At 43.9% G+C, this 25,197-nt stretch overlaps 2 protein-coding genes and 1 long non-coding RNA gene across 3 annotated transcripts in view; 1 reads left to right on the top strand and 2 right to left on the bottom strand.

Annotated features, from left to right (window-relative positions):
- Positions 1-2,602, top strand: part of LOC134350951 (septin-7) — a 124,555-nt gene extending 121,953 nt beyond the window's left edge. Inside the window, exon 13 of the mRNA XM_063056827.1 lies at positions 1,664-2,602. Coding sequence (XP_062912897.1) covers positions 1,664-1,703 — 40 coding nt within the window. The 3' untranslated portion in view covers positions 1,704-2,602. The remainder of the gene's footprint in view (positions 1-1,663) is intronic.
- A 13,874-nt stretch (positions 2,603-16,476) lies between these two features.
- On the bottom strand, positions 16,477-18,417 carry LOC134341365 (uncharacterized). The gene is made up of 3 exons (XR_010016757.1): positions 18,285-18,417; positions 17,559-17,686; positions 16,477-16,572 (listed from the first exon to the last, which is right to left on the bottom strand). It is a non-coding gene; the product is annotated as an uncharacterized LOC134341365 (long non-coding RNA).
- Positions 18,418-21,157: 2,740 nt separating this feature from the next.
- The window catches only part of LOC134344349 (fibrocystin-L-like), a 231,377-nt gene continuing 227,337 nt past the window's right edge, over positions 21,158-25,197 (bottom strand). Inside the window, 3 exon segments of the mRNA XM_063044033.1 lie at positions 21,158-21,337; positions 22,136-22,282; positions 23,183-23,319. Coding sequence (XP_062900103.1) covers positions 21,215-21,337; positions 22,136-22,282; positions 23,183-23,319 — 407 coding nt within the window. The 3' untranslated portion in view covers positions 21,158-21,214.

Here is a 25,197-nt window from a genome sequence, read left to right as displayed (position 1 = left end):
TAAGCTCCCAACTATGTTCTTCTTTCAGCCATGACTCAGAGATGCCAACAACATTATACCTGCCAATCTCTAACTGCGCCTCAGGATTATTCACCTTATTCCATATACTGCATGTTTTTAAATATAATACCTTCAGACCTGTGTTCATTATCCTTTTAGATTTGGGCCCCCAAGTTACACCAGCTCATCTCACTGACTGCAATTTTGCCCTATCATTTGCTTCTCCTTCCTCAGTCTCACTACACACTGCATTTAGTTGTATACCAAATGTCCCATCCTCAGCCTTATCACCCTCGTTCCCACCCCCTTGCCAAATTAGTTTAAACCCTCTCCAACAGCTCTAGCAAACCTGCTTGCAAGGATATTGGTTTCCCTTGGGTTGAGGTGTAATCTGTCCTTTTTCTACAGATCACATCTTCCCTAGATGAGATCCCAATGATCCTGAAATCTGAAACCCTGCCCCTTGCCCCAATTCTTCAGCCAAGTAGTCATCTGCCAAATCATCCTATTCTTGCTTTCACTGGCATGTGGCACAGGGAGCAATCAAGAGATCACTGCTCTGTAGGTCTCATACCTAACGCTCTATATTCTATCTTCAGTAACTCCTGCCTTTTTCTACCTATGTTGTTGGCACCATTATGTACCACGACTTCCAGCTGTTCACCCTCCTCCTTTAGAATGTTGTGGACCCTTTCTGAGACATCCCTGACCCTAGCACCTGGGAGGCAGCATACTATCTGCTTTCTGCTCCACTAATTATGTCATCCCCTATCACTACAGTACTTCTCTTTTCCCATATTCCTTTCTGAACTACAGTGCCAGTTTCAGAGACCCCCGGTCACTGTGGCTTTCTCCACCCGATAGGTTCCCCCCACACCCTTCCCCAACAGTATCCAAAGCGGTACACTGAACGGCTACAGGGGTATTCTTCTCTTGTTGTCTGTTTAATTTCCCTCTCTTAATAGTCACCCAGGTACTTGACTCCTGCAACTGAGGAGTAGCTGCCTCCCTGTAGCTCCTATCTGTCCCCTCCTCATTTTCCCATATGAGCCGAAGGTCATTGAGCTGCAGCTGCGGTTCCTTGAGCTGCAGCTGCGGTTCCTTGAGCTGCAGCGCCAGGCATTTTGTACAGATGTAGTTATCAGGCAGACTGGTGGTCTTCCAGAGTTCCCACATCTCACCCAAATGACATACCACTACCTCTGGGCCCAGGGTCAGCACACTAGCTATGTACTAACAGAACAAAAAAAAGATTTGCTTGGAACCTCAGCCTGTGCTTGTTCATGTCTGTTCTCATCAAAGCCTGTTGAGCCAAAGCTGGACCACTGCCCCATTTGCACAATAGCTGCTCAGCTTTCACCTTCCTTTTTTATTGGCCTCACACTGCAGCCCACTGAAAAGGAGCCGAAAAGCACCCAAACCTCAGGCTGTGTCACCAACAAACAACCTTATGTGCTGGCTGGCTGCTCTGCCACCTCCATATATAGGAGGAGGTGTTTCCTTGCCTGCACATTGTAATTGAATGTGTTCAGGTATGCAGCAGTCTGAAACCAGGTCAGGTACTTTGTTCTTGGACTTCAACAAGGCCGTCCTCTGACATTGTCCTTGGTTTGTTTGCTTGTGCCATCATAGCATGCTGATCTTTGTGTTTTTTCTTTCAAAGGACCTTGGAAAAGAACAAGAAGAAAGGGAAGATCTTTTAAACATTTGAAGGCCACCAATTATGTACTTGCCAATTTGCCAGCCCTGGACATAATTTTTTTGTTGAAAGGATTCAACTTTGCACCCATTATCTCTATAATGTTAATGTATTAGCATGTGAAATGGCCAACTTAATACTATGTACATTAATTTCTATTTGTAGTCTCTGGTATAGGAACTTAGACAAGTCTCACGTTACCTGGGGTGTATTGTATGTAGAGACACAACATCTGAATTTTTTTTAAAGAACCTGATGCCTCCCTTTTTATGCCAATTAATGTATTCCTGTTATGCAATCATGTTCTGGTGGTTTGTTTACAGAATATTGTCTGTTCTTCCACAGATGTAAGAACTTTGAAAGATGGTTAGAAGAAACAGTCTTATAATTTGTTGTAGTTATACTCTGCTTTAAGAACCAACACCAGTGTATCTGATGTGAATAGAGCAGAGATTGTCCAACTCATTCTGGTTCATGGCCAACATCTTTTCTTCCACCTTTCACTGTTCCTTCCCCAAAACATCCAGAAATATTTAAACTAACAGGCTCAGCCACTTATGTAATGTGTTGTCTTAGATTTTTTCTGTTTTTATTCAATAATTAATGTCTCTAGTAAAACATTAACTTTTTGTAATTGCTTCATTTACTGTAACAATTAATTTAGATATTTCAGTTATTGCCCAGAAACGTTGGAAAAACTTTCAAAAAAAGCATAGCTTTTGTATGTTAGGAAGTGGAGGAAGAGTGAAGAACTTGCATTCTCTTGCATTTTATTGTAATTGACTAAAGTGCTGCATTTCCTGTATGCTCTGGAGCTATTAAAGCACCTTCTCCAGTTATAAGGGCAGTCAAGCTTGCTTCTCCATGCTCAGTGGATTCATGGCCTCTGGGTGTTAGAGGAGGGGGTGGGAGGGGAGGGAGGGAGTCACATCTAGCTGTATACATGTTACCCATCTCTGTATTTCTGTTTGTATTGTACAGAGTCACATAATAAAATGATGTTGTGATGACGTCAGTGCTTCCTGCTGCAATGTGATGTTTTTGAGTAATGTAAACAGAAGGATGAGTTTGCATTTGACATAACATTGATTCCTTATTTATATAGAGCTCGGGATGATATAAAAGCAATAAACTTCATTTGGGATACAGGGAGCTTCCACCTCTGTGAAGTGGTGTTGGGAATTTCCTATGTCGTCGAGAGCAACTTCTGTGGTGTATTCTCACTTAGTGCTTCCAGGAGTTGTTCTAACCTCTGGCCATGGCACTGACTGGTAATAATGTGGGGAGTTCCTTGGCCTCAGAGGACCATTCTTGGGTCAGAGAAGAGGGAACAAGACCACCAAGAGGCCACAGAATTCATTTACTGTTGCAATAAAGTTTGACTGCACGTGAACACAGGGGGTTAGTAACTGAGAACGTTGGTGCTAACAGAAAGGCACTTAACCTGGGGCAGGGGTCTCCACCTTCCTGATAAGTGTCTACATGAACTCTCCATATTTACCATGCCTGTCTCTGATCAATCCACTGGCTCCAATCCCCCCCCCCCCAACTTCCATCGATAGACCTTTCTTCCTCTGTGCAGCCCACTTACCACCTATCCTCTTGTCTGCTGACCCCTCTCCCCAATCTCAGCTGTGAATTTGTGGCTATGATCACAGATTACTTGCAATCCTGGACCAAACACCCGGCAAACAGATTTCTGTGGGTCTTGAGGTTACTGATGGACTCCAAGCCTTTAATGAGGTCAGAATAGACCCACGTGTGGTGTTTCTGCTACTCCCTGCACTCCTCTGGGAGCTGGAGTGTGAAGGTCATGTCCTGAAGTGCCTCTGAGGGGATGGAATCCGGGCAGATTTGGTCAGTAGCTCTGACCATAGGATGAAGTAGTAGTGGAGACCCTGATGATAATGTTCCCTGTCTCTCACAGCACAGGCATTTCTTTAGTTACCAGATTTGTCTTGTTTCTTGCAGATGAACACATCTGTGGCATCTGAATCCCTTAGCAGACACAGAATTCCCAAACCTTTTTTGGGTCACCGATGCACCCTGATTCTGGTCACACTCTCCATATCCTCCCCTCTTCATCCTGTGGGCCACCGTGGGGTTCAGGGATTTGAAAGGACCCGATTCTGCTTCAGAGAGCTCAGTTACTGTGTTTATTTACATTCTTTCTTTAACATATCTCCCTTCGCCCACATCCCATGACCCAGGAAGTATTCCCTTCATTCCTGATTATTTTACAGCCCTTCACCTCAAAACCCAGCTTTCTCTTCCTGTTCTCCTCTCCTGCAGTTCCTCCTTCCTTTGTCCAGTTGGTTCCTTCTCTCCTTTTCAGCTCCTCAGCGACGCAGGCATCAGAGGCTCCTCCAGTACTGAACATAGAATGCAGTGCAGGAACAGGCTCTTCAACCCACTGTATGTGCTGACCATAATCCCAATTTAAACAAACCCCATCTGTCGGTACATGATCCTTATTACTCCATTCCCAGTCTGTTCATGTTTGTCCAAATGCCTCCTAAATATTGCTGTTGCATGTACTTCCACCACCACCCCTGGCAGTGCATAGTGTTTTCAAAAAAAAACTTGTCTTGCAATTTTTTAAAACTTTGTCCTTCTGAGCTTAAACCTCAAGTATTAATGTTTCCACCCTGGGAATAAGGCTCTGACTATCTACCATATTCATGCTTTTCATTATTTTATAAACTTCTGTCAGATTGCCCCTCATCCTCTCATGTTCCACAGAAAACAATCCAAGTTTGTGCAGCTTCTCCTCGCAGCATCAGCCTGGTGAACAACTTCTTTATCCAAAGCCTCCTCATCCATCCTGTAATGGGTCTACCAGAACACACACAACACTCCGAATGAGGCCAGACCAAAGTTTTATAAAGCTGCAGCATGACTTTCCAACTCTATTACTGAACCCCCAGACCCATGCAGGTAAGCATATTGTATTCTGTTTTTACTTTACCATACTTTATTAATAGCACTTTCTCTGGAAAAATTGTGGTATATGATAACTTACAAGAAGAGAGGGAAGGGGAGGCTGAGTTATGGGTCAAAGCATTGGGGTGCGAGTCGAGGCACGTTCGAGGGAGAGCTGGCGAAGTCGAGGCATGTTCGAGGGAGAGCCGGCAAAGTTGAGGCACGTTCGAGGGAGAGCCAGCAAAGTCGAGGCACGTTCGAGGGAGAGCCGGCAAAGTCGAAGCACATTCGAGGAGGAGTCGGAGTGGAGGAGAGGCAAATTTGGAGCCCATCCATCTAAACTGAGAGCGAGGTTTGATTGATTTAAGCTGGACCGATTTGGAAAGGTCGTGTATGTGCTGGAGCGTAGCAGTGGAGTCCAGGTATTGATGCAACAGGGCCAGATCTGAGAGCGAGGAAGGACCTGACATTTGGAAGATTTAAACGCTGGTCCGGATGTGTTGAAAAGGGAGGGTATCAGGACCCAAGGTAAGGGTTGGGCCAGTTCTGCTCGCTGACGTTTATTCTGCTCTTCGTTGCACTGAGGATGAGGCTCTGGGACTGCTCCAGGCTTTGTGTCTGAGGACTCATTTTTGTTCTAAATGCTGTTTGCTTGCTTTTATTACACATTGGCTGTTGGGTATTTTTTTTATGGGTTCTTCTGGGTTTCTTGTAGCTTCCTGTAAGGAGACTAATCTCAAGGTATAATGTATACGTGATAATAAATGTACTTTGAACTACACTATCTATTTCTGTTGCCATTTTCATGGAAATATAGTTTTTCAGTTCAAGATCCTTCTATACATCAATGATCTCAATGGTCCTGTCATTTACTGTATGCCTTCCTCTGTCCTCTGGAAGTGGAAAAGCACTTCACACACATCTAGATTAAACCATATTTGGCGCAATTCCAATGGGTCAGTATCCCATTAAATCCTTTGACAATCTTCCTCATTATCCACAACTTCCTCAGATGTTCTGTCATCTGTAAACTTACGTATCAGCCTACCATTATAGTCATACTTTATCGATCCTGGGGGAAATTGTTTAATATGTTTAATTCATATATGTACCTCAGAGACAAGAGGTCCCAGTGTTGATCCCTGTGGAACACCATTGGTCAGACCTCCATTCAGAATATCACTCTTCCACTACTACCCCCGTTTTCTATCCCATTCCAATGTTGAATCCAATTACCAAATCTCCATGGAACTATTGCACCTTAATCTTCTAGCTTAATTTACCATGCGAGACTTGGTCATTCTGCTATTGCCTGTAAGGAGTTTGTACATTCTCCTTATGACTGTGGGTATTCTCCAGGTGTTGTAGTTTCCTCTCACAGATGTACCGGTTGGTAGATTAATTGCTCATTGTAAATTATCCCTTGATTAGGCTAGGTGATTGCTGGGCTGAGTGGTTTGAAGGGCCTATTCCATGCTGTATGTCAATAAATAACAGCATTACAGTACTGAAGTCCTTGTCAACAACATCCACAGCCCAACCCTCATCATCTTCATCAATTCCTCAAAAAACATTTATAGGATGTGGCCATCCCTGCACAAAGCCATGCTCTTCCAGATGTGACTATCGCAGCCTTAATCTTAATGAATTCCGTTACCACTATAGGACATATCCACCTATAATTTACCTGGTTTGTTTCAGAGGAACAACAACTGTCTACAACAATGTTGCCCCATCGTGGGACTCCTTAAGATCATCGCCCTCTTCTTGCTCCTTGGGAAGTTCTCTAAAGCCAGGTAAAATTTCAGTGTGTGAAGTGGTCACTACTTGTTTAGCAAGCTGCTCACCTGCCATTCTAGCTTCCTCCCTGGAAGCTGTGCTAGTTTCTCGAGTATTTCATCCCCATTCACTTCCCTCAGCCATAATATTTGAGGTGAAGCAAACTGTTTGCATAATGTTCACAGCAGAGCCTTCTGCAGATTCCTCACCTACACACACCTACTGATCAAATTGATCACAAACCAACCCCTTCCATTTCTGTTATCTCTTATCCTACCCCTGTTGTCTCCACCACCCTGGACAAACTATTATTTCTCCAGCAACACACACAAAATGCTGGAGGAACTCAGCAGGCCAGGCAGCATCTGAACAGTAGATTGTTTTTCTCCAGTCCTGACGAAGGCTTTTGGCTTGAAACATCAATTACTTTTTTCCATAAACGCTGCCTGGCTTGCTGAGTTCCTCCAGCAGTTTGTGTGTGTTACTCGGATTTCCAGCATCTGCAGACTTTCTCTTGTTTATTATATTTCCAGAGTACTTTTTCCCTACTAGCAATCCTGAACTCACTCCTTCAGTCCACCAAATATCCTGCTGTGCCGGATCTCAATCCCTGAATGAATCATTTTTCAAATCATCTTTTACCTTGCAATCCATTTCTGGTTTTCCCCCTTTCTTCGCTTGTGACATCCTACAAACTATCTCCCAAACTGTTCTGGCTCCAGTTATGTGGGCTCTGAGCTTTGGAAGCTGCTTGATCTCTCCTTCAAACCCACTTCCCTGACTACCCTCTACTGGTATCTTCTTGGTTTATGTATTGTTGGTCCAGCACCATTGGTCTAAAATAAAAGCAACACACACAAAGGAACTCAGCAGGCCAGGCAGCATATATGGAAAAATAATTACAGTTGACATTTCCGGCTGAAACTCTTTGGCAGGACCAGGGATGATGAGGAAATTCTTTATCCAGAGGGCAGTGAATCAATGAAATTCATTGCTACAGACAGTTGTAGAGGCCAAATCATTGGGTGTATTTAAAGTGGAGATTGAGAAGTTCTTGATGGGTAAAGACTACTGGGAGAAGGCAGGAAAATAATGAGAGGGACAATAAATCAGCCACGATGGAAGGGCAGAGCAAACTCGATGGGCTGAATGGCCTAATTCTGCTCTTATACTGTAGACTGGTAGAGGGTGATGGGTTATTGATAATGTTTGTACTGTTCTCTCCCAAGTATTCCTTACACTCATTAGATAAGACGTTTATCAGTGTAGTTCACTGCAGGATATTTGGAACTGCTGCTGGCAGCTTACCACAAGTACTTCCTTCCTCTTGGCAGTTCTGTGAGATATTTTAGTTCGAAGTTGCTGCCCATCGCTTAACTCTATCATAAGCTTATTTGATGAATTATTTTCTGCTGTTGGGAGGATCCAATAAACTGTCAAGTATTTTTGGGAAGTTTAGCTAATTACTAACCCATTACAATTAGCATTAATAATTCCCTGCGCCTGTTGTTCTGTCAGCAAACTAACAAATTGGTTAAATTTGAAAACAACTCTAAATATTTTACTTGACACTTTAATTGAACTCTTCACTTAGAAGCAAGTTCTTTAAGTTTTTAAAAAAACAGAAAAGATAAAATGTGAGGAATTTTACTGGAGGATGAGAATGGGAGGAACAGGCAGACTTCATGTCTGGATCCTGTCTTAATTCAGTATTTCCTGTCTCGGCAGATAGCCTCCCTCCCCAGTGTCCAGATGTGGAGAGACCAGATGACTGAGATACCAGGAAAACAAGGCTGCTTTGCTAAACGCTGAAAGGAGCAAAGTTTCATACTCTGCACAAGGTATTCTATGGTCATGGGGGAACAGTTGCGGTTATTGGTGAATACAGATATGACAATGAGCTTCAAAATATTTAACCCGTTTAAAAAAAAGTCACAATTACTGTGATGTCCTCTGATTGTCCATGATTGTTAAAGTTCTGAGAAATTTCAGATGTTCTGTATCAGGTAATTTTGTTGGCATATTGTCCCAAAATCTGATGTACAGTACTATGCAAAAGTCATGGGCACATGTATATAGCTAGGGTGCCTAAGACTTTTGCACAAAATAATTCATGACATGAGAGTGATACTAAAGCTGATTCTGATATGGGACTCTATCGTGGACTGAGGGTGAGAAGGGGGCTGTGAAAGGGGAATCATGGTTGGGATAAGGGAAGGGAGAGGGGAAGGAGCAGGAAGCACCAGAGAGACATTCTGTAATGATCAATCAGCTAATTGTTTGGAATCAAATGACATTGCCTGGTGTCTCAGGGCTGGGTCTGTATGCACCTGTGTCACCCTCCACTCTGTCATTCCTCCTCCGCCACTGTCCACCTCGGCACTCCTTCTCCACCACCTATCCCACACCCCTCGCACGGTGCTCCACCCTCGCCATTCCCAACATCCTGTGCTCCTGTCAGATTTGCAGTTTTGCTCTCTGCTGCACATTGACAAATACAGTACTGTGCAAAGATCTTGGGCATCCTAGCTATATATATGTTTCTAAGACTTTTGCACAGTACTGTATTTACATGTTATTCCTGTTTGTGCCTTCTCCTCTGATGTAAAGCAACTCAGAGTCAAATGTTCCTCACTTCATCTTCAGTAGACACTGAGGTTTGGTGAGGAATTTCTGAAGTCTGGCATTCCTGGGTCTACCGTTTGCATTAAGTTACACAGCTGTAATCTGCCAACAGATCTGGTCATTTATTTGAAGTATTCTTTTACTGGATCTTGGGTCTGAATTTGTCATCTGTCTTTCTCAAATGGTTGATGGCAGAAGACTAACTGGGGAAAAAATTGGAACTGGTGAATTATTGTTGGGTAAAGAATATCAAAGGGTTGTGGATACAGACTTAACATTCAGCTTTGCCACAGTTCAGTTATATGTGGAACAGGGTTACAGGTTCACTGTGATTATGCTGCTCTGTTGTGAAAACTGTATATATAGATCTTGTGAAATGTCACAAACCTGTTACAGCTGCCAGTGTCGCGTTCATTTACCCAGAAGAGTCTTATTTATTTATTTGGAGCTAACGTGTGGACAGGCCCTTCCAACCCACACCGCCCAGCGACCCACCTACTTAACCATAGCCTAGTCGCAGGACAATTTACAATGACCAACTAACCTAGTGTTTGCTGTGTGGGAGGAGACCGGAGCACCTGGAGGAAACCCACACAGTCACGGGGAGAACGTACAAACTCTTTACAGCTGGCACTGGATTTGAGCTCCAAACTATGGCGCCCTGAGCTGTAATAGCATCATGCTAACCGCTACGCTGCTATGGCGCCCGTAACTGCTCAGCTACTGTGGCACCCATGCCTTGTGATGTAATGATAAGACAAGACTCCTAGCACAGAACAGGGTATTCACTGCTCTTCCCCAAGCTGGAGTGTCTCTTCCGCTCATATGTCCCTCCTATTTTCCTTGGGTACATTAATGCTGCTTGTCTGGGCTGTTCCCCGCTTTCTCCTTCTGTGGGTGAGGCAGTTTCCCTTGAATTCCCTTTGGATTTATGGGTGACTGCCTTTCGCTAGCGGTGTACTTATGGCAGCAGTTGGAGGATCCTGCCTATATCTGGACCATCAAAACTCCCATAACTCTGCAAAGATTTATCAGGGAGCCCACAGGGACCCTTTTTATTTTTGAGAGGGATCTTTCTTGCCTTCTTGGAGTCAGCCTTGTGTTCTAAAAAGAAGCTCCAGAGGTCCTGAGTAGCTGGGGAAAAGGGAGAGAAGAACTGATGCACCTGCAGAGCGTGAGAAATCCCTCAAGTACGTGAGGTAGATAGAAGGTTTAATTTCTGCTTGAGGCGTAACATGGATTGGAAGTTCAAAGAGAATTTTACAAGTGTGAATTCTGTAAGTCACCGGATCATACAGCACAGAAACTATCAACCACCGATTTACCCTAAACCTGCATGTATTTGGAATATGGAAGTAAAACCAGAACATCCTGGGATCACAGGCAGTACATGTCAACTCCATGCTGAGTGGAACCTAAGGTCAAGCCTGAACCAGAATCTCCAGAGCTGTGAGGTAGCAGCTCCACCTGCTGTGCCACAGAGCTGCCCAGGTCAGTTCACAGATTTAACATACTCCTCCGTTTGTTGTATCTCTCTAGCTAGCTCTTTCACCAGACCTCTTTCAAAACGCAAGAATCCTAAAAGAGATTCCCTTTCCCCTGTCCATCCCTTCCCCACGATTCATTTCACTTTAAAATCTTTTTTATTAATTATTGTTGAAGATCAACAAAAAATACATTAATCAAGTCAACGTCAATATGTATAATGAGAAATTAAATTGTCAAATAACTGATTAACAAAGCTAAACAATATATCAATAATAATAAGAAAAAATAAAATGTTAAAACTATCTTTTTGGAAAAAAGAAAGAAGGAAAAAAAGAACCCTTACTAACTAAAGCAAAAAAAAAACCCCACTAACAAAAAAAAACTGGAAAAAAAACCCATTGGGAGCACAACCCCGGAGCTATATGCCATACAAACTTCCATAAAAGAAAAACATCAATTCACCAACTCAACTCCATTTAAACAAGAATCAGAAGGGAACCATCTTAATTAACTCAAATCAAATGACAGTAGTGGGCAAAAGAACCTCACCTTTTCTCAAAGTCAAATCGAGGATCAAAAGTTCGACTTCTGATTTTCTCCAAACTAAGACATAACATCACCTGAGAGAACCATTGTATCAAAGTGGGAGCAGAGGCATCTTTCCATTTCAATAAAATAGCCCTTCTGGCCAATAATGTAACAAATGCAATTACATGTTGGTCTGATATAGAAATACCATGAATATATTGAGGTATTATACTGAACAAAACTGTCAATTTATTAGGTTGTAAATTAATTTTTAAAGCTTTAGAAATAGTAGAGAAAATAGATTTCCAAAACTGTTTCAATACAGAACACGACCAAAACATATGTGTCAATGTAGCTGTCTCAGTTTTACATCTATCACACTGACTATCAACATTAGGAAATATTTCAGACCGTCTCTCCTTTGTCAAATAGTAACTATGTACAATTTTAAATTGTATTAAAGAGTGACTGGCACAAATCAGAGTTAACCAACTTCAAAATTCGCAACCAATCCTCTGTTATCAAGGTCATGTTAAGCTCTCTTTCCCAATCTTGCTTAATCATAAGTAAAGGATAATTGTACTGTTGTAATAGTAAATTATAAATTTTCCCAATAAAACCTTTCACGAAAGGATTCATTTTTAAAATAACGTCTAACAGGTCAGAATCTTGTGTATATATGGAAAATTACTTAAATATTCTTGTTAGAAATGTCTGACCTGAAGATATTGCAAGAAATGTGAGCACGAGAGAGAGTATTTAGTGACTAATTTCTCAAAAAACATCAATTGGCCTTCTTGGAACAGATCCATAAGGGAATAGACTCCTTTATTCCTCCAAAGAAAAAAGGTAGGATCACTAAGTGAAGGTTTAAATAAATAATTTCAATAAATTAAACTAAGAAGGTTAAATTTTTTGAGATTAAAAAAATTACAAAACTGGTACCAAATTCGTAATGACTGCTTAATCACAGGATATAAATTTAGATTAGAAATTTTGGCCAGTTGTACAGGTAAAGAAGCTCCTAATAACAAAGTTAAGTAAAATTGTTTCACAGCTTTCAATTCCAAATCAACCCAAGGTGGCTCGTTCATTTTTATCAGTCCAATATAACCAAGAACACACATAACGTATATTAACAGCCCAATAATACATTCTTAAATTAGGCAGAGCAAGACCTCCATCCTTTTTTAATTTTTGTAAATGATATTTTCCAATTCTTGGTCTTTTATTATTCCAAACAAAAGATAAAATAATAGTGTCAACCTGATCAAAAAAATTTCTTAGTTTAAAAAAATAGGAATATTTTGAAATACATATAAAAAATTTTGGTAAAATCATCATTTTAACTGCATGAATTCGGCCAGCTAACGAAAGTGTAAGTGGATTACATCTACAAAATAATTGCTTCATAAAATCCACTAAAGGAACCAAATTAGCTCTATAAAGGTCTCTGTAATTTTTAGTGATGATAATACCTAAATATTTAAGAGTCCGTAACTTTAAAAGGAGTGTCATCATATACAGAAGCAGAATCATTTAGAGGAAATAATTCACTTTTATAAAGGTTTAGTTTATATCCTGAAAACTTTCCAAGTTCACTTAATAATTTCAATAAACTAGGAATAGATTCTTCAGGATTCGAAACATAAACAAAGATATCATCAGCATAAAGGGAGATCTTATGAATAGTCCCATTTATGGAAATTCCATGGATATCTTCAGCTTCATGAAGTGCAATGGCCAAGGGTTCCAACACAAAATTAAATAACAGGAGACTTAACGGACATCCTTGTCTTGTACCCCGCGAAAGTCGAAAAAAGGAGATCTGCAATTATTAGTAATAACAGTAGCAATAGGGCTTTTATATATCATTCTAATCCACATTAAAATTAGTACCAAAGTTGAATTTCTCTAAAACGTTAAATAAGTATTTCCATTCAACTCTATCAAATGCCTTTTCAGCTTCAAGAAACTCCCCCACAATTAATACAATTTGCAATTCATTTGCTGTTGGTTCAATTCCCTGTTCTGGAGAAGGGTCGTTGACCTGAGAGGTTAACTGTTTCTCTCTCCACAGATGAGCTGACCGTTTACAGCATTTCTGCTTTGCTATCTCTTTGTTGCTTCCTTACCTTCCCTTCATAATGCATTTTCCAACCTCTCTGTGTATAGTGGGAAATTTAGCAACCATACCTTTGGTTTCTCATCCAAACATTTCTGTCAGTTATGGGCCAACACTGACCCCTCAGGTTCACTGCTTGTTACCTGTTGCCATCCAGTAGCAGTCACATTTATGCCCAGTCTCCAGTTCCTGTTAGCCAGCCAGTCTCCACTCCACATGTCACCAACAACACTATGAGCTTTTAGATTCCCAATAACCTTTGACACTGCACCTTATCACACACCTGGGAATCCAAGTACCGAAACTGGCCACTTCCTTTTATCCACAGCACAGTTACTTCTTCAAACATCCCTCTTTCACAAAACCACATTGATATTGCCCGGGTGCCTTGAATTCTTCCGAGAGTAAAGTCTTTAAAAACAGAGTCTAACACTTTCCCAATGATGGTCATTGTCCTAGCTGGCCTGCAGTTTCTTGCTTTCTCCCTATTTGAATGAGGAAGTTACATTTGCTGCTTTCTAGTGAAATGGATCATTTCCAGAAGGTAGGGAATTTAAAAAATTAAATTTAATTATCTCTCCAGTCACTCCTGTCCAGACCCAGGGATGAAGTCTTGTCAGCTCCCAGAGTGTGGGCAGCTCCTAGCACTTCCAGTCATTTCTGACATCTCCAAACCTGAATGCTTGAAATCGCAGCGAGCAAAACAGCTCTGAGTTGCCTACTGATTATTTCTCACCCAATATCAATGACAAAAATCACCGCTTTTTGAACACAAACACATGCTATTTAAAAACTGTTCGCCTTGAAGCACAGTGTTGTGTCTAGCAGCCACACGACTGACACTAGTTAGAAACTGTTCAGCAATAGACTCCTGCCCCAGTTAAGTGGCTTTGTGTCCCAAGTAAACAAAGGGAATTCCAGCTATTTTCTCGGGGTTTTTTTGCTCTTTAAGAATTGCTCCAAATAAGTGTCCGTCCCTATTACCCGATGGCACAATTAACTGGAATTGACTGTATTTTATATTCAGTGTTGTCTGTACCTATGTGCTGTGATGCAGCTCCCAGCAAATCTTCCATTGTTCCCGTGTACCTATACCTCACCATACTTGTGTACATGACAGTCAATTCTATTTATTCCAATCAGTTGTACATGAGACTGCGAGACTGTGTAACCACCTCTTACTTCATGGCTGCATTGCTTAAAGAGGAAGTATGCGGTATAGACTCGTACCAATAATTCAATACATTCTCTTACAATGAACAAAGAGGAAGACTGCTGTCCTGGCTGCAGTTACTGTGCAGATATTGTGAACAATGTATATTTCTGAAACACACAGGTTAGGTAGGTTTTACATTCTGTCTTAATCTCGTTGGCTTGTTCTCAAACGTGAAGATTACCAGTTCTAAAGCAACGTTGAAAAGGAAATTGCTTAGGGTGCAAAATGCAGCTGAACATCCTGTGGTCTGTGCAATGTTCTGCAGACTCCAAACATCAGTTCATCGTTACAAAACTGCTGTCGATGAAGCACTCTCACTGTCTCACAGTGAGTAGTTGGTTTATGAAGAGTCTGCAAACTCAGACAACCGTGCTCGGTAACTGACGGGACACAGTTATGGTTCCGGCTTTCTAACCTCAGGGACACAGCTGTCTAATGGCAACTCAGCTTGCGGTGACAACTACTAATGGTGAAGGAAGTTTGTCTGCTCTCTACTCTGCAAGTTCACTGTTGTAGACTGGTGCTTTTCTTTAAAGAGGTGACCAAAGTGAGGAGCTGGGTTAGGCAAATAAAGACACTGCTTACAGGGGAAAAGTTAATTTGGTCCAGTTGCCCCTTCTGTTCAACAGCTTATGTGACCTGTTCAGACTGCAGAGTCCTTTTTCAGCTCAAGGCACCTGTTCTTTGTCCTCCGCTCTCTGGGGTGGGATTGAAATCTACAGTCACTGTGAGGCTGAGAATGAGTGCAGCACAGTTGGATGCTGAGGACCCCTATGGGTGTTCAGAGCCTGGGCCTGCTTGTGTTGAAGATGGCTCAGCACAGGTGGTGAGGACACCACCTCCTGCCTCTGGAGGGTTGGCTTCTCTGCAACATCTGTCATTGCACAGTGATGACGAAGGGGAATGAGGCCAGGGAGAGGTTTCATGAATACATTGATTCTACATCTGTATCCCCATCCATCCAATCTTTGCAACCATTTGAACACAGCATCAAAATCTTCAGAAAATTTATTTATCAGAGCTGTTGCTATGACATTGAACATTGATATATATATTATATTGCACTACAATTATTTTGATTTAATTAATGCATTTTAACATAATAGCTAGTTATTACTCGTAATGAAGGTCTGAAATGGTGAGAAGTATGGGAAGTGAGTTCTTGGTCTGTGGACTGCACTCAGGATGAAATTAAAACGAATGTATTTTAATTTGTCTTGCGCCATAAAATGCATGAGATTGTTTTGGATTTGTGTTCCACAGAAGTTCTGAGCACTAGGTGAAGGTTGAATCTAAACCAAGAATGTCCAACATATCTGGTACCAAATAGTTAATGATAGTTTACTTTAAACTGACAATGAATTCTGGAAATACCTTTCGTTTGTGTTTTACTCTCAACAGGTCTGCATGATCTCATGAGCTTGAACCAGTTTTGCCTTCCTTGCTGCTCTTTTGCAGGATGTAAAAGGTTGGAAAAGTGTGGAAGACCATAACTAGTAGGTATCAGTCAAAGGGCTGGATCACGAGCAGGCTTGGGGTAAGGTTAAACTGGTGGATATCTCCATTGTCTTTGGTTCCACTGAACTCAATAATTACTGGCTCTTGGTACAGGGAACAAGACACCAGGAATGTGAGGGGGCTTAAAAGTAGAAGAGCGGTTTGTGTGAAGGGTCAGCGTGGGAAGTCTATGCCACAGACCGATGAAGCAGACTTTATCGAAGTAATATGATCAGGCAGCACCCTCAGCAGCTCTGTGAAGTTGTATGGAGTGAGAAGAGAATGGGATTAGACTAGGAAGGATATTAAAGTTTTTGAGAAGAGAGTGGATATTATGGAACACGGAGAAATATTAGAGGAGTAATTAATACAGAGGCTAAAATATCAGGATGTAGCCTCTTTGCCAGAGCATTCAATAAATCTGTATTAATATTACTGTGGCACATTGTCTAGAAATAGCTCAAATTCACATCATCTGACCAGTGTACTCAACATATAGAACATTACCAATTGAAATGTAATCCAGAACTGAGGAAAGATTTAATCATCATTTAGGATTTTGCATTCAAGGAAAATCACATTGAAAATCATTGTCAGGCCGCATCTTCATTCAGCACAGTTGCTCATTCGTCCTGAGTTCTATCCAAATTCAAAACCCATCATCTCTACTTCAGCAATGGGAGCGACTTCCACCTGTAAAACTATTGGTTATTTCACTTCAACTGCCTCAACATTAATTCACATCACCAAAAATACTCGAGTAGGAGGAGAACTTCTGGTCACAAGTGGTCTGAATGAGTCCCGTGAGGTTCACACAACCGCAGGCAGATGACAGATGGTGGATTTAGTGTTTCTGAAGAAAGTTTTAGTTGCTACTTCCATCGCCCTTTGAAGGAAGGAGTTTTGAAGACTCGCCACCCTCCAAGAGTTGAAATGTAGATACAACAAGCAATAAGGAAGGTAAATGAGATGTGACAGGGATGGAATACAAAAGGGAGGAAGCGTATGGGGCTGTGGTGAAACCAGATACTGAGGGCGATTGGCCCTGCACTTGAGGAAGTGTTTTTAATTCTGGGATGAATGCATTGTGGATTCACCAGCGGTTGTACGAAGAGTAGGGCGGGAAGCTCATCGTACACACTTCTGTGAAGTGGTTTGGTGGTGCCAGACAACTGAGGTCACCAGTGGACAGGGCAGTGAGGAGAGAGTCTCGGCAATCTCTGGCATTCTCGTCTCAGGCTATACAGACTCAGTTGTTGAGAAAATGCTTGGTTCCAGATGAAAAGGCTCTGGAAGGTGCAGGGAATGTAACTAATTGGGGATTGAGTGGGAAGTTTGGAGCACAGGATCACCCAAATGCAGTACTGACTATTCACCCACCTGCTCCAGACTGAGAGGTATGGTCCACATGAAGATTGTCGGTTCATCCACCCCTACACCTCTCCTAGCCCGGCCCACACCTCTCTTCATAGAGAGAGACGGCATGAAAACAGACCCTCTGGTCCACTGAATCTGTGCCGAACATCACCCACCCACCCACCTCTCTCACCCTTTGGGTAAACCCTCAGACTGCTTCTGTCTGTCTGTGGAAGATCCTTGCTGACGCTGGGTATGTTATTGGTCAGTGTGTGTGGGGAAAATGTAATAAAAGTTGGTAACTCAGAACAGGGAATAATTACCGTTCCGAGATCGGTGAGCTGTTAGCTGTGCACAGGGGCCAGGGTGGGGGCTGTTCTGGCGACAGCTGCGACTCTGCTGCTCTGCTCTGCCCATTTTCCTGAAAGCGAGGCAACTTTTGACCTGTTGGCTGCAGGTAAAATAGTCAGGGTTAGGAAAAAAAGGGAGGGAGCTGTGCTCAATAACCACCACCACCCCCCCCATCCCAATCTCATCTCCTGCCCGATTCACCACTACCTGTTCCTCCCCCTCCCACTGGTCTCCGTCCCACGCACTTCCCAACGCTGCTCTGTATACGGAGGGGGCAGGTGTCGGTAGGTGTACACGCTGGCAGGATCGAAGAGAACAACTGGAGTAAACATTGACTGAAACCATTCATGTCCTAATCATCAATCCTACCACCACTATGGGGACTTGCCCAGAGGTTAGTCCTACAGCACCTCCACCACCAAGGCAGCCCAAGGTAGCAGCATAAAAGACACCACCACCTGCATGTAGCCCCCTCCCCACCCAACACATCATCATGACGGGAATATACTGGTCGTTCCTCCACCGTCAGTGGGTCCAGACCCTGGAACTCCCTCCCCAGCAGCTCTATAGGAGAATTTCACCAGAAGGGAGACAGCGGCCCAACAGGCACCGGAGTAGTAGAAGGCAACAGTGCCCCGAACACTGTGCTGGTGGTGCCTCGCAGCCAGCATTTGCCCCGGGGAATCCCATGCTCCCACCTGTCACTTTCCAGGTTACAGCCACAGCGATGCTGATGAGCAGGAGGCCTCCCAATGTGGCGCCAGCAATTATTCCGCTGCGTGAGTCGAGACTGGGGCTAGAGTCGGAATCAGGATCTTCTGGAGATTTGTGTTCTGAGCCCACCGAGAACTCGTGGGACTGGGCCTCCAACGACCTCAACTGGAACCTCAGTCTGTAATTGGTGCCTGTCACACAACGGTACAGCAGAGGCTTCAGATAATGCATGACAGTCACTCCCCAATCATCACAGCCTGGTGCTGTCTGCGTATTCCACCCCACCCAGCCCCTCTGTCCACACTCCAACCCTACCAGGTCTCTGGAACCTAAGCTTCACATTCTGTCCACTCGTCTGGTGAGAGGAGCAGATGACTGAGGAGCAGGGATTCCTATCTTCTCCCTCACCCTTGCCAACACTAACCTTAGACCAAAATCTCACCCACACAAGCTCAAATACTAACTTAAACTAATCCGAAGCCTAAACCTCGTCCTTGCCAACCCTAACACTAAACATAAGCTTAACTCTCACCAGTTCTAAAATTGAACTTGTCCTCATGCTGACCTGAACCAGCTCTAGCCCCAAACTTTGCCCATACCAACCCCCACCCTGCCACTCACCAAACCTAAACTTCACTCCAACCTTTTCCCTCACTTCATCCACACCCTCCCCAGGACAGCCATGGGAAGAACACACAATTCATGGGCAGTTGGCAAACTTGAGGTGTCGCAGATAGTGTGTGAGTGAGTGTCACACAGAACAATTTCAAGGAGGAAAGTTTCTGATCATCATTTGGGACCAAACACCCATCACCCCCGCCCCCAAAGACCCTGGGGTCCCAATCTAGCTGGACTTTGGGGGAAATTAACTGCAAGAGATTTCACCATTTTGAGAAACTTCGTGTTTTTTGTGGAGCTGTGCTTTGACCGGCTCTGCCATGGAGGCATCATGTCTCACCACGGATAATTACCATGGCAACTGTCCCAGTGGCTCAGACTGACAACCTCCTCTGGCCCAACCTCTTTCTCATGTCATGGTCCAGTTTCACATCCCAACACCTTGGTTTAAAAGCATCCACAAGTGATTCACTCACTTGCAGACAAAGCCCAGCCAGGCCAGGTGATGAAATATTGTCAGTCCTTGCTGATCACTGAGCTCCAGGCACCTTTAACATTCACAGCTAAATTTGAGCAGAAATACATCTGGAAAAACCACAGAGCCACCCTGGCTGTGAACTCCACCCTTTGTGAATTTTCAAACCCATGTGGAAAACATTTGAAGTGAGAGATGACCAAATATTCAGTGACATCACAACACAGCAACTAAAGGTGTGCCTGAAGAAAACATGTGCAACTGGGCTGCCCGGCACTGCACACCGGCTCAGGAACAAATGGCTGAGATTCCACAGAGGTGACGAATCGTTTTTGATCCATTTAGGGAGTGTGCTATCTGTTGAAAGATCTCTATCTTCACTTTTCTTTCTCCTAGTATTATTCCCCATCTCCAGGGCAAGCAAACTCGAGACATTGTCTCACTAATGTTTATCTAAGGATTCCACTCCAGTAAAACAAATGATAGCATTATTTCAACCGACACATACAAAAAATGCTGGTGAACGCAGCAGGCCAAGCAGCATCTCTAGGAAGAGGTACAGTCGACGTTTCGGGCCAGGAGTAACTGAAAGCTGTGTACATACATTTATTGACGCTTCTGGACACATCTTCAGTGATGTTCCTGGAATCATCGGGTGTTTCAACATCATACAACCTCCTCCAGGTGACCCAGCCGGGGCTGATCAGACCCCAGCTTGTGTCCAGGTGGCTAGCTACTTATGACTCCATGGCTCCCCTCTTTTGAGCCATAGCCATCTTGAGGCCCTCTCTGCCGCATCGGTGGTACTGCGGATGGCTCTCCTCTTCCTCTCTCCCTCGATGCCGAAGATTTGAAAGTTGGAGGGGGAGATCCAAAATGATTGGAGAAGACAGGAGGCGAAGGAGTGGATCTAAGAGCTGGAAAGTTGATTGGCAAAAAAGATACCAGGCTGGAGAAGGGAGAGGATCATGGGACGGGAAGCTTTCTCCCCAGGCTTCCCATCCCATGATCCTCTTCCTTCTCCAGCTCTTAGATCCACCCCTCACCCTCCTGTCTTCTCCCATCATTTCGGATCTCCCCCTCCCCCTCCCACTTTCAAATCTCTTACTATCTCTTCTTTCAGTTAGTCCTGACGAAGGGTCCCGGCCCGAAACGTCGACTGTACCTCTTCCTACAGATGCTGCCTGGCCTGCTACGTTCACCAGCATTTTGTGTGTGTGTGTTACTTGAATTTCCAGCACCTGCAGATTTCCTCGTGTCTGATAACATTATCTATCAGTTTCTCATCCAGTGACTGATTTCCATGCACATCTCAAACTTCTATCACAGGGAGGAATTTTCCATCTGCGTTAATAACAGGTGAGGTACAAGATGACTGGAGGATAGCGAATGTTGTTCCTATATTTAAGGACAGCAGAGCCGAGCTAGGGAACTACAGGCTGATGAGACTTACATCAGTGGGAGAGGAAGTAGTGAGATAGTGTTCACGGGTTCAATGTCCCTTCAGAAATCTGATGGTGGAGGGGAAGAAGTGCCCTCTTCCACTTGTTTCACTTTAAGTCACAGGTCAGTTTCACACTGCACACCGACTCTAGTGTGAGGACATGGAACAGTGATGATGCTTAAAACTGTGATTCGGTAGGTTCGAGCCTCACTCTGGAGATTTGAGTACCCAATGCGGACTGGTACTGCTGAAGAAATGCTGTGTTGTTTCTGACAGTGATTTAAGTAAGGACTGGACCACTTCCAGACAGCAGTGCGGGAGGATGCCTTTGCTGTAGATTTCACTCACCATTGATGCTGATGGAGAGATCAGTGAATTTAGCCCAACAACCCTCGAACAAGATCCTGGTTGTTCCATTGAGATGGGACTGGCATACCCTGGGAATTCACCAGCACAGCGACCAGCTCCCACGAGGTAACTCCCACTGACACACATTTCCCCTGGGACACAAAACAAGGCAATCAGTATAACATCCTGGGCCCAAACCCCACTGACCATCTTACACCGTATCCCCTGGCAGATTCGGCTCTACACGAGGGATCAGACAGGCACTCCACTGCACCAGGCTTCCAACTCAATGGGACAGGACACACCAATCCACAGGCACTAGCTATTGTGGAGAAAGGAGGGAATGAGGTTATATAAATGATGGATCAGCTTCAGGAATGTGGGAAAATTTGACAGGCTGGATCACTGAACAAAAGAGCTAGTAGGTTCAATGACCTTTGCAAATGTAGAGCATAGGAGACTGGGAGGTGTACAACATCACAAGGGGCATAGGTAGGGGGAATGCACCCCCCAGGGTTGCAGAATCAAGAACTAGAGGGCTTAACTTAAGGTGAGAGGGTAAGGTTTAATAGAAAATTGAAGGGCAACTTTTTTTTTCCCCACGGAGAGTGGTACCTCTGTGAAATAAACTACTAGAGAAAGCAGTTGAGGCAGCTTATAACTTAAAGAAAGACAGTTGGGTAAGTATATGGATTGGAAATGGTTGGGTTAGGTATGAGGCAAAGTTGGGCAACTGGGACTAGCCGGATGGGCCATCTTAGTTGGTATGGGCTAGACGAGCCAAAGAGCCTCTTTCCTTGCTAGATAGGTTTGGAATTCTATGGCTGCAGATTCTTGAATTTTTTTTTCCAAGCGGTATTCCTGTATCCCAATAAAATACAAATAAAAACATACAAATCACACCAGTAATTGTTTTTGGACAGAGCAATTTCATCTGCTTGCAAACTTACATCGAAGTCCACTGCCACGAGACTGGGCTGCTGTCTGAGCACTTGCCCGGGGTCTCCAGCTATCGGTTCAGTTACCACGACTAGGCCTGCCACAGTGGCCACGTGGTTCTTACTCGCTTCCTCTCTCTGCACTGGTTGTGTGGCCACCTACAACAATTGAGATTACAGAGTGAAGCACAAATTGGCAAATGCTGGAAATACTCAGCAGGTTAAGCAGTGTCTGCGGAGAGAGAAAGAGAGAATATGCTGATTTTAACAGTTTTACACAAACTGGAATGGCTAGTTATCTTAAATTGTTAAATTCAGTGTTGCGCATGCGGGCTGTGAAGAAATATTGTTGCTCAAACTTACAAAGGAATTCATTGGAGCAGCACAGGGATCATAGGGGTGAACAACAGGAAACTCAGGGTCACCCTTGGGAAAGTACTGGTGCTTCACGGAAAGAAGTCACCCAAAATACGTTTTGCTTCTCCGGTGCAGAAGAGGTCACATTGTGAACATCACACTAGATTGGAAGAGGTGCAAGTGAAAGCTGCTCTTCTGGAGGGACTCTCTACATCCCTGCATGAAGGGAAGGGGTGTTGCACATCTCAAGGGTGCATGGGAGAGTTGTGAGAAAGACAGCGACTGGTGGGGACAGTCAAACAAACCAGGGAGTCACAGACAGAAGTGTCACCTCAAAACTGTGTGGCAAAGGTGTGCCCGGTGTGTTTATATGGCACTGTAAATGGAACACAAGTTAAGACACTGCCACAGTGTTAATGAACACTGATCTACATAAAAGGCTATTTAGAAGGTGACCAAAACCTCAATCAAGAGGTTGGGGAGGGATCTCCAGAGATTGGAGGTGGAACTGCCTTGCGTTTGAGATCGGCTGAAAGACAGAAAGGGGGGTAGACAGAGCAGGTGGAATGTACAGAGGCTCTGAGTATTATCACCAGCACAGATAAGGTGGAACATCCAGTCAACAACAACTTGCATTTATATAGCCAGCCAAACCGTTTGTTTGCAGGGTGCAATACTCGGAGCAGAATGCAGGAGCATTACCTGGGACCACTCTGGATCATCTGGAGTTGGAAATGGGCCAGAGATCTCAAAGCCCAAGGAAGCATTCAAGTTTCCAGTTAACATGGCATCACCAAGGCTGCTGGCAATTTCCTTCAGGTCAGAGTATTTCAGTGTACCTATACGAGGTGAAGTGAACAGTGGTCAGTTCAGGAGTAACACTTTGACCATTTCACACACTGATGTGTTGCTTCATCTGGAGAGCAATCCGAACAACACGTGTCCTGGTCTATGGTAAGATACTTGCCCTTCACTGAAGTGACAACACCCATAACTTTGGTGCAAAGCCGCAACACCGCCACCTGCAGGTTCCCTCATACACCACACTCCATCATCATCGAATCTACACCCCAGCACTGCAGGTGCACCTTTACTGGGGTCTGCAGCTCATCCCCTCCCTCTCATGGGAATTCAGGACAAGCAATAACTGCTAACATTTCAATGATGACCACGCCTGGAGTACTGTGTGCGGTTTTGGTCTCCAAATTTGAGGAAGGACATTCTTGCTATTGAGGGAGTGCAGTGTGGGTTCACAAGGTTAATTCCCGGGGTGGTGGGACTGTCATATGTCGAAAGATTGGGAGCGAATGAGGGTTGTATACTCTGGAATTTAGAAGGCTGAGAGGGGATCTTATTGAAACATATAAGATTATTAAGGGATTGGACACGCTGGAGGCAGGAAGCATGTTCCCGCTGATGGGTGAGTCCAGAACCAGAGGCCACAGTTTAAGAATAAGGGGTAGGCCATTTAGAACGGAGTTGAGGAAAAACTTTTTCACCCAGAGAGTGGTGGATCTGTGGAATGCTCTGCCCCAGAAGGCTGTGGAGGCCAAGTCTCTGGATGCTTTCAAGAAAGAGATGGATAGAGCTCTTAAAGATAGCAGAATCAAAGGTAATGGGGATAAGGCAGGAACTGGATACTGATTGTGGATGATCAGCCATGATCACAGTGAATGGTGGTGCTGGCTCGAAGGGCCGAATGGCCTACTCCTGCACCTATTGTCTATTACTTGGAAATGAATTTTTAAAAACTGCATTAAGGACAGATTCATACTGGGTGTGGTGGGGGGTGCATTTTGGAAATGCTTCCAGTAACATTGGATACTGGCAACTATTTCACCATGGGAAATGAAAAAAAGATGGGTAAAAGGCCGAGATAAGATGCGGCCAGTTAGATTGGTGGAAGGACTTGAGCGATTGCTGTTTGTCCCCACATTCTGGGCATATTGGGGGATTGCAAGCCTCAACTCCAGCCAACCAATCACCACACAAATTGTGTAGCCAGCCTTGCATGGTTAGTGATCCATCACAGTCTGGATCATGGGTCTTCACATCAATCTGTCATGTTTTATACGTACAGATCAAAGCCACAGCTCCTGAGTTTGTAACAGAGCTGCAACAAGAAAGGCTTGACACGACTAGTAAAAGTTCATCCATTTAATTATAATCTTGGATGAAACAGCTGGTCCAGAGACTTGGGTTCAATTCCGACCTCAGCTGCTGTCTGTTTCGAGTTTGCATGCTCTTCCTGTGACCATGTAGGTTCCCTCCACGTCAACATAGACATGGACCAGTTCAACCCAGTTCGACACAAGGTCAGGTCCTTGCAGTGACACCTTCGCAAGGGCATCCAGCTTCCTCTGAACATTTCTCAATCTCTCATTTGTTTCCTCTACGTCACTTTTCCATATTATGCTCCATTTGTCATGCTCTTCTCTGCTCACTCTCTGTACACCCTTTTCATTACTTATGCTCCCACTCAGTAGACTAGGGAATAGGATATTCGGTCCCCTCAGCCAAATCAATGAATCAGTTTGCGAACTGCTGAGGTTCAAGCACCAATCCCTGCAGGAGCCCACCTACCGACCCAGTACAGTCCAGTTTATTCCCACTTTGTGGTTTCTTTCCGTGAAGCAGCTCTGAGTCCACACTGGTGTCTCACCCAAATTCTATGTCCTTCCATCCTGTTCACAGTCTCCTGAGCGGGACCTTATCAA

This window comes from Mobula hypostoma, chromosome 1, assembly GCF_963921235.1.
Source record: "Mobula hypostoma chromosome 1, sMobHyp1.1, whole genome shotgun sequence".
Classification (NCBI taxonomy): domain Eukaryota; kingdom Metazoa; phylum Chordata; class Chondrichthyes; order Myliobatiformes; family Myliobatidae; genus Mobula; species Mobula hypostoma.
This window is presented reverse-complemented; position numbering and strand designations above follow the sequence as displayed.